Source organism: Littorina saxatilis, linkage group LG1 (assembly GCF_037325665.1).
Source record: "Littorina saxatilis isolate snail1 linkage group LG1, US_GU_Lsax_2.0, whole genome shotgun sequence".
Classification (NCBI taxonomy): domain Eukaryota; kingdom Metazoa; phylum Mollusca; class Gastropoda; order Littorinimorpha; family Littorinidae; genus Littorina; species Littorina saxatilis.
This window is the reverse complement of record NC_090245.1, coordinates 101,874,619-101,884,618: the sequence shown is the minus strand read 5'-3', so window position 1 is coordinate 101,884,618 and position 10,000 is coordinate 101,874,619. Positions and strand designations below refer to the sequence as shown.

General features: G+C 43.1%; 1 protein-coding gene across 1 annotated transcript in view; it reads right to left on the bottom strand.

Annotated features, from left to right (window-relative positions):
* Positions 1-9,617: 9,617 nt before the first annotated feature.
* Positions 9,618-10,000, bottom strand: part of LOC138958727 (uncharacterized) — a 5,461-nt gene continuing 5,078 nt past the window's right edge. The window contains exon 4 of the mRNA XM_070329999.1: positions 9,618-9,993. Coding sequence (XP_070186100.1) covers positions 9,687-9,993 — 307 coding nt within the window. The 3' untranslated portion in view covers positions 9,618-9,686. The remainder of the gene's footprint in view (positions 9,994-10,000) is intronic.

Genomic DNA, 10,000 nt, shown 5'->3' with positions numbered 1-10,000 from the left:
ATTAAAAGACAAAACAAATAATAAGACAACAGATAAAAATATCATACGAAGCATACTACACTCGCGCACGCATATGTACACTAACAGGAATAGTAACATGATTCCAAATAGGTTAATTGCCGTCAGCTTTAGCTAAAAGTTTAACGCTAAAAACTATCATTATCACAGGACTAGATATGTCATTGAACAATATTTATCACAGGACTAGTCATTCGAGGGTTATCACACTCAGCATAAGGGTGCACATCAAAGAGTGTAAAAAATATTCATCACAGAAATCAGTGCATATGTTCACCGGCACACATACTAGTTTTAATTAACTTAGGTATTTAAAAAGCCAATTGACTTTGGAATAAAACTGTTCTTAGTTCTGAGCGTGCGGAATCTGGGAGTGCGGAGGCGACGTCCTGAGGGCAGGACCTCAAAGTGGTGAGCGAGCACATGACTACTATCCTGGTTGATGCAGCAGGCCTTTCGCACCACACGTCGTTCATACAGCACAGTCAATCCTTCCTGTCTCACCCCCACAATCTTACCACATGTGTTCACCACCCGCCCAAGCACATTCTTACTCTTCACACACAGACCTCCATACCAGCAGATGAAAGAGAAAGTGAGAATGGATTCACCGCAATGAATGAAGTATAGAATGTTTGGAGGATGCGGCTGTTGATGTTCAGACTTCTGAGCTTTTGTAAGCAGTAGATTCTTGACTGACACTTCTTGTGGATAGCTTTAGGTCACCATCTCCAGATCTGTCCAGCCTGAATACCTCAAAGTATTGTGAAAGTTGTTGATTTGAAATAGTTCAGCAAGTGGCGCTGTGTGTGTGTGTGTGTGTGTGTGTGTGTGTGTGTGTGTGTGTGTGTGTGTGTGTGTGTGTGTGTGTCTGAGTGTAATCTAAAATATTGAAATAGTTCAGCAAGTGGCGCTGTGTGTGTGTGTGTGTGTGTGTGTGTATGGGTGTGTGTGTGTTTGTATGTGTGTGTGTGTGTGTGTGTGTGTGTGTGTGTGTGTGTGTGTGTGTGTGTGTGTGTGTGTGTGTGTGTGTGTGTGTGTGTGTAGCTCTATAGGATTATAATTATTATAGTATTATTACGCAAAAGCTAGAGAACATCCACCCTCCACCCTCCTCCTCACCCCTCCCTCCATCCCCCACCCCCCGTGTCATGTGCCTGTGGTTAACCTTTACTGAAGGATTAAAGGCTTTAAAAAATAACTGCTAATCTGCTGGTGTGACTCCGAACAGTAAAAAGCCGTTGCTCTGAGAATAAAGCATTCATATGATCAGACCTGCGGCAACAGAACAAAGAATATGTTCGGGAATAGAATGGATTGGTTGGTTGGCTGGTTGGCTGGCTGGTTATTTGTTATATCGTCTCTTCAGCTGGTTTTGGGAATGGAAGTGGCAACGCCGCTTGACAGGCATTTAGAAAACTGTTCTGCAATAATGCCCATCCAAATCAAGACAAGTTTCGGTTATTTTGCAAATTGACACAAACTATGGTTGGGCAAAGGCTGACGAGATTTCCAAACTTATACAAACGCTTCGATTTAAGACAGATTTGGAGCTAGTATGCAGTTGCTGATCATAAACACATTAACATAAACACACACTCACTAACACACACACACACACAAACACACACACACAAACACACACACACACGCACGCACACACGCACGCACGAACGCACGCACGCCAGGGGCGGACCTAGGGGGGGGTTCCTGGGTGCCCGGAACCCCCCACCCCCCATCCGTTTGTTTTTTTTACCTTGTTATCTTCCACGAGAGGCCTCCGATTGACCTAAAAAAATAAAATTCCTTCAGCATCTGGGGGGCTTTGCCCCCCAGACCCCCCACCAGGGCTTTGCCCATGGACCCCACCGGGGCCTGAGCGGCCCCTGGACCCCTGCTCCAATTTGGAACCCCCCCCTTATCCACAACTAGGTCCGCCCCTGCACGCACACACACACATACACACACGCACACACGCACGCACGCACGAACGCACAGACACACACACACACACACACACAAACACACACACACACACAAACACACACACACACATACACACACACACACACTGTGACACACACACACACACACACACACACACACACACACACACACACACACACTCACACACACACACACACACACACAGAATAGCTCATGCATGGAATGTTTAATCATTGACGAAACGAAGCATCAGACTTCTATGAAAACTTTTAATCTAAAATATCCAAAAACCTGAAAGGCACTGGTCCTTTTACATTCGATTCAGGTCACCATGTCCAGCCTGAATACCTCAGGTGAAATTATCACTCCACTTGGATTCCAAACTAGCTTCCTAGTTGCTTTCTGTTCAGTGTGAGAATTTGTTGATGAACTAATTTCGTTACTCAAACTAGATGCAATTAGTGAAATCAATTCATACAATATTCTTCTTCTTCTTCTTCTTCTTCTTCGTTCATGGGCTGAAACTCCCACGTTCACTCATGTTTTTGCACAAGTGGATGTTTACGTGTATGACCGGTTTTACCTAGCCATTTAGGGAGGTATGCAGGGTATTCTTGTGTTTCTATAACCCACCGAACTCTGACATGGATTACAGGATCTTTTCCGTGCGCACTTGGTCTTGTGCTTGCGTATACACACGAAGGGGGATAAGGCACTAGCAGGTCTTTACGTAAGTTGACCTGGGAGATAGGAAAAATCTCCACCCTTAACCCACCAGGCGGCCGCGGCCGGGATTTGAACTCACGACCTTCCGATTAGGAGGCCGATGTCTTATCCACTAGGCCACTGCGCCCTGATACAATATTCAAACTTCTTCTTTGAATTGCCAGGCAGTTGATTTTTTCATTGGTAGCTACACCGTCGAAGTGACTCAGCAGAAGTGCAGTGTCATCTTCCGAGGGTAGCCTTCCGCAGCGACCCGACATCCCTCCCTGGAGCGTCTGTAAAATCGACAAGCCTGGCAGCGGAACGAAATTCAGATGTGGATGGAGCAGTGAATGCAGGGACGGGGCGGCTTGAAAGCACACCGGAACAAGGAACAGGTGTAGGGACCACACACAACAAAAAACTTGACTAAATATAAAAACAAGTCGCGTAAGGCGAAAATACAATATTTAGTCAAGTAGCTGTCGAACTCACAGAATGAAACTGAACGCAATGCCATTTTTCAGCAAGACCGTATACTCGTAGCATCGTCAGTCCACCGCTCATGGCAAAGGCAGTGAAATTGACAAGAAGAGCGGGGTAGTAGTTGCGCTAAGAAGGATAGCACGCTTTTCTGTACCTCTCTTTGTTTTAACTTTCTGAGCGTGTTTTTAATCCAAACATATCATATCTATATGTTTTTGGAATGAGGAACCGACAAGAAATAAGATGAAAGTGTTTTTAAATTGATTTCGACAATTTAATTTTGATAATAATTTTTATATATTTAATTTTCAGAGCTTGTTTTTCATCCAAATATAACATATTTATATGTTTTTGGAATCAGAAACTGATGGAGAATAAGATGAACGTAAATTTGGAACGTTTTATAAATTTTTATTTTTTTTTACAATTTTCAGATTTTTAATGACCAAAGTCATTATTTAATTTTTAAGCCACCAAGCTGAAATGCAATACCGAAGTCCGGGCTTCGTCGAAGATTACTTGACCAAAATTTCAACCAATTCGGTTGAAAAATGAGGGCGTGACAGTGCCGCCTCAAATTTCACGAAAAGCCGGATATGACGTCATCAAAGACATTTATCAAAAAAATGAAAAAAACGTCCGGGGATTTCATACCCAGGAACTCTCATGTCAAATTTCATAAAGATCGGTCCAGTAGTATAGTCTGAATCGCTCTACACACACACACACACACACACACACACACACACACATACACCACGACCCTCGTTTCGATTCCCCCTCGATGTTAAAATATTTAGTCAAAACTTGACTAAATATAAAAAGTAGCTACAGTGAGCAGTAGTCGTAGGCTATCCCTTGTCAATGCTGAGACAGTGAGCAGTAGTCGTAGGCTATCCCTTGTCAATGCTGAGACAGTGAGCAGTAGTCGTAGGCTATCCCTTGTCAATGCTGAGACAGTGAGCAGTAGTCGTAGGCTATCCCTTGTCAATGCTGAGACAGTGAGCAGTAGTCGTTGTTCAAGGGAAGACTGGTTCCTTTAAATCTACGACCTGCCGAAGGGTGCTTTTATCTCAACTTAAGACTCTGTAATATCAACACTTAAGGCATCAGGACATATTCGACGCTACAACGAAGCCGCTGGTCCAAGATATCAACCAAACAACAAGCATTGTTAATTTATGGACCGTTTTAAAAATGAAACAAGTCGCGTAAGGCGAAATTACTACATTTAGTCAAGCTGTGGAACTCGCAGAATGAAACTGAACGTAGTCCGCCGCTAGTGCAAAAGGCAGTGAAAGTGACGAGCCTGTTTGGCGCGGCAGCGGTTGCGCTGTGCTTCATAGCACGCTTTACTGTACCTCTCTTCGTTTTAACTTTCTGAGCGTGTTTTTAATCCAAACATATCATATCTATATGTTTTTGGAATCAGGAACCGACAAGGAATAAGATGAAATTGTTTTTAAATCGATTTCGGAAATTTAATTTTGATCATATTTTTTATATTTTTTTATTTTCAGAGCTTGTTTTTCATCCAAATATAACATATTTATATGTTTTTGGAATCAGAACATGATAAAGAATAAGATTAACGTAAATTTGGATCGTTTTATAAAATTTGGTTTTTTTACAATTTTCAGATTTTTAATGACTAAAGTCATTAATCAATTTTTAAGCCACCAAGCTGAAATGCAATACCGAAGTCCGGCCTTCGTCGAAGACTGCTTGGCCAAAATTTCAATCAATTTGATTGAAAAATGAGGGTGTGACAGTGCCGCCTCAACTTTTACAAAAAGCCGGATATGACGTCATGAAAGACATTTATCGAAAAAAAGAAAAAAATGTCCGGGGATATCATACCCAGGAACTCTCATGTCAAATTGCATAAAGATCGGTCCAGTAGTTTAGTCTGAATCGCTCTACACACACAGACAGACAGACACACACGCACACACACACACACACATACACCACGACCCTCGTCTCGATTCCCCCCTCGATGTTAAAACATTTCGTCATAACGTGACTAAATGTAAAAACAAACAGTAACAAGATCCAAGATCAAACATATAACTGTCTACAAAAACTTTGAAACTGAAATGCCCGAAAACCCGAAAGAACTGCAGCAGGCCAGTTCGTGTGTTCAGACACCACAAGGGACTGTTGTCCGAGGTCCTGGGTGACTTTGTTGTTGTTGTTGTTGTTGTTGTTGTTGTTGTTGTTGTTGTTGTTGTTGTTGTTGTTGTTGCTGTTGTTGTTGGTGATGGTTTTGTTGTTGTTGTTGGTGTTGTTGTTGTTGTTGTTGTTGTTGCTGTTGTTGTTGTTGCTGTTGTTGTTATTGTTGCTGTTGTTGTTGTTGCTGCTGCTGTTGTTGTTGTTGCTGTTGTTGTTGCTGTTGCTGTTGTTGTTGCTGATCATGGTTTTGTTGTTGTTGTTGTTGTTGGTGATGGTTTTGTTGTTGTTGTTGTTGTTGTTGTTGTTGTTGTTATTGTTGCTGTTGTTGTTGCTGTTGTTGTTGTTGTTGTTGTTGTTGTTGTTGTTGTTGTTGTTGTTGTTGAGCGTGTTCGCACTTAACACGCGGGGTCTTTTGGTACAGAGAAGGTGACTGTCATCCAAATGCGAAGATTAAGTATACGACCGTTTTTAGTCAACCCGCCCTATTGGCAACCGTACTCCGTCTACGGATTTATTTTTTAAAACGAAGCATTCAGGCAAAGGAATACATAGGGCCCCTACTGCAGCACAGAACCTCACAGGACCACTGCTGATTATGCATGGTCGTCATCCCTACTGAACATAATTATTACTCCTTTTTTTCTTGGCCAACAGGTTTATTCAAGCCACGAACACGCCGATACAATGTCCCTCGGCACAGCAAAGCGTTCGGTGACACATCAGTGTATTTAAATGTTTAACGATGGAAAGAACATTTTCCTAGGGCCTTCAGCGACTCCGACAAGTTTGGAACAGCTCCTTTTACAGATGACGTCACACCAGGAACGATCTCCGCAGCTAGCAATGGCTTCCATTATTCTCCCTGGTGCAAACATTTATTATCTTCCTCGGAGAAAAAAGTCCACTACACTGAGCTTGTCAATCATGATCGAAATTACGTGTAGAGAAGCATACCTTTCTTACGCTGCTCTCTTTTCCAGGCCACGCGTATTGATTTAACCATCAGCAGCGGTAAAATCCTAGGAATCCTTTGATTGAAATTCACACGCGTCAGGAAAAGAAACTTGAAATGCAACGGAGATTTTTTTCTTTCCTTATATCTCAAGTTTTATTTTATTTTTTAAAATTTTTTTTAAATTATTTTTTTTATTTTTTATTATTTCTTTTATATAAACATAAACACAACATAACATACAGCATACACAGAGTTTATCAACAAAGCGCATGCACACACACATACCTAGACAAGACACAGACATAGACAGTAGGGTGGGTTGTTGAAAGGACAGGGGACATGGAAGGGGTAGGGGTGGGGGGGGAAGCTGAGGAACGTTAACAAGCAGACTGCTTATGGACACGTTCTAAAACTGATAATCAATACACATTCTGATAACAAGACATGGCGAACAAGTGATCACTTCCACTCCTTTCTTTCAAAATATTTCATAATGTTTTATACAAATAAAAAAATTTAAAAAGAGAGAGAGAGAGAGACAAGACAAGACAAGACAAGACAAAATCTTTATTATCGAGGGTAATAGATAAGCAAGAATATTGCTTTTTTACATCCAGCCCTCGCCCTAATATAGGGTCAACAAGAACAGAAAACAATATAATCAAAGAACTATCACATCAAACTTAATGCATTATAACTGTATATACAGATACAAATTTAAAAATAAATTGTCATACTGCATTTTAAGTACAATTTCCAATGATAAAAAGGGAGAGAGAGAGAGAGAGAGAGAGAGAGAGAGAGAGAGAGAGAGAGAGAGAGAGAGAGAGAGACAGAGAGAGAGACAGAGAGAGAGACAGAGAGAGAGACAGAGAGACATCTATTGCAGTCACTGTTAATATAATATCAGCCGAAGCGATCAGTTGACATAACATAATCTTGTGCAACAGAAAATGTTTTTGTGTTCAAAAATATAGTTAAATCAGTATTTCCAAACAAAAGTGTTTTGCAGTCCAGAATGTGCGTTGACAGACTATTGAATAAAATGGTTCTATGTTCTTTAAATTTTGGACAATGTAACAAAAAGTGTTCAGCATCGTCCGGGCGTACTCCACACGTGCATTCTAAATTATCAGAGAGGTGTCGGTTAACAAGGTCTTGTTTCAAATCGCTCATATTTAATCTCAACCTGCTGTGAAATACCTGTGCCTTGCGGTTGCCTAAATAATAATACTGTGGAACAACAACATCTCCATAGGTCAAATATCTTTTAAATTCACCAACTGACTGTGTTTGTCGTATATTTTCTGGAAGGTTATTCCACAAAGCTGTCGTTGAAGGAAAAAATGAAGATTTACATAACTCACTTCTGCATAATGGAACCTTACGTTCAAGAGGGCGTCGTCTGTGGTAAGGATTTACATCGGAAACCAGGACCGGCAGTTTGGAATATAAATATTCTGGGGTTAAACGATTTACAATTTTATAATACAGCAAGAGTTTATGACGACGTCGCCTTTCTTTCAGGGGCACAAAACCCGATTCATTATACAATTTTTGGTGGCTTGTACCACGAGCTGCACCTACAATAATTCGGATTGCATCGAGATGCAAGGTCTCCAACGGCGTCTGCTAAACACTTCGTACAGTTATCCCAAGGGCTTCTCCCTTGTGTTTCCTCTTCTGCCCTCCGCTACTGCGTTTTATGACGGGAGTAGGGAGAGATCACGCAGGATCGTCTTTGCATTCGTGCACATTCAGTCGGTTTTTTTTCTCTCGAACATATGCATTTTTTACATATTCATTTTATTCAAAAATGTATAATAATATGTACATTCGCATTTTTCAGTCATAATTAGCTGTGAATGATGTCCGTATGCATTTGCTTGACCCTATGAATCGACACATCACTCATCAAACTTATTCCTCAGCTGACGTTAGTAAACGGTGCGAGAAAGAAGCATTCATGCAAGTCTCCAAGAAGTGTTGGGGTCTTTGGTTCTGAGGTCACTAGGCGCACGGTCTTACACCGTCTGAGAGAAGGCGGGCTTTAACTTTCACTGCACAAGACTGGTAAGATCTGAGTCCTCTTTGTCCTTCCCTTAGCTACGGTCTTTCAATATTTAAGGTAATATTGATATGCGTGGCAAGTTGTTCAATTTGTTCCAGTCCATTGAGAACGGCATTGATCACAAGCAGTCCAATCTGGATGCCGATTGCACTATTGATACTTGATTTAAAACAAACTTCAGCCGTAGCCTATCTGCATTGTAGTATATGCATAAGGTGGGTATTTTGTATTCTTTTACAAATAAAATCAAGTTAATATGGACGTAGCTGGACAATAGCAGCAAGTACGCTGACCAGAGGTCGGTATTTACAAGCTGCAGGGGAGGTGAGATGGATCTACATCTCTGAACAGTATCCGGTGAATAACTAAACACGGCAGATTAGAGAACGGAGGTACAGGCTGAAGTAGAGATCAGATGAGCGTAGCTGAGATCTGCTAAATACAAATCAGTTTTAGACCAGAGATTTGAGCCACACGCTGCACTAGGAGGTGTGATGAACGGAGCTGAGCAATAAAGGATGAATATTAACCTGAGACTGGATACACAGGCTGCAGATATAGGTGAGGTGGACGTAGCTGAGTAATAACTGCTGGCCAACAGTTACAGGGACTTCGGACACCGGTGGGTGTACAACCGGCAGCAGAGGTGAGATGGACGGAGCTGAGGAATAACTGGTGGCAAACAAACCACACGGACTTCAGACACCGGGGGGTGTACAGCCGGCAGCAGAGGTGAGATGGACGTAGCTGAGTAATAACTGGTGGCAAACAAACCACACGGACTTCAGCCATCGGGGGGGGGGGGGGGGGGGGGTACAACCTGCAGCAGAGGTGAGATGGACGTAGCTGAGTAATAACTGGTGGGCAACAACCCACACGGACTTCAGACACCGGGGGGTGCACAGCCGGCAGCAGAGGTGAGATGGACGTAGTTGAGTAATAACTGGTGGCCAACAAACCACACGGACTTCAGACACCGGGGGATGTACAGCCGGCAGCAGAGGTGAGATGAACGTAGCTGAGTAATAACTGGTGGCCAACAAACCACACGGAGTTCAGACACCGGGAGGTGTACAGCCGGCAGCAGAGGTAAGATGGACGTAGCTGAGTAATAGCTGGTGGCCAACAAACCACACGGACTTCAGCCATCGGGGGGGGGGGGGGGGGTATAACCTGCAGCAGAGGTGAGATGAACGTAGCTGAGTAATAGCTGGTGGGCAACAACCACACGGACTTCAGCCATCGGGGGGGGGGGGGGTGTATAACCTGCAGCAGAGGTGAAATGGACGTAGCTGAGTAATAACTGGTGGCAAACAAACCACACGGACTTCAGACACCGGGGGGTGTACAGCCGGCAGCAGAGGTGAGATGGACGTAGGTCAGCTGCAGGTCCTGAGCGATGCCCAGGTGGACGACGGAGTTGAAGTTCACGATCCCCTGGCTTGGAAATTTAGCCGTGTACCCCGCACCCTGCAGGGTGGCCTCGAACCATTCAAAACTGAGGTCAAAGGTCAAGGTGAAGGGGTCACCAGGGGTCAAGGGCATGTCAGCGGTCTGTTGTAAAGGTGGCGATCCCCAGACGTTGCTGACCTTTCGGCTGAAGGACGTTATGTTTCGGTACACGTCGAAATGGTCTCTGTCAC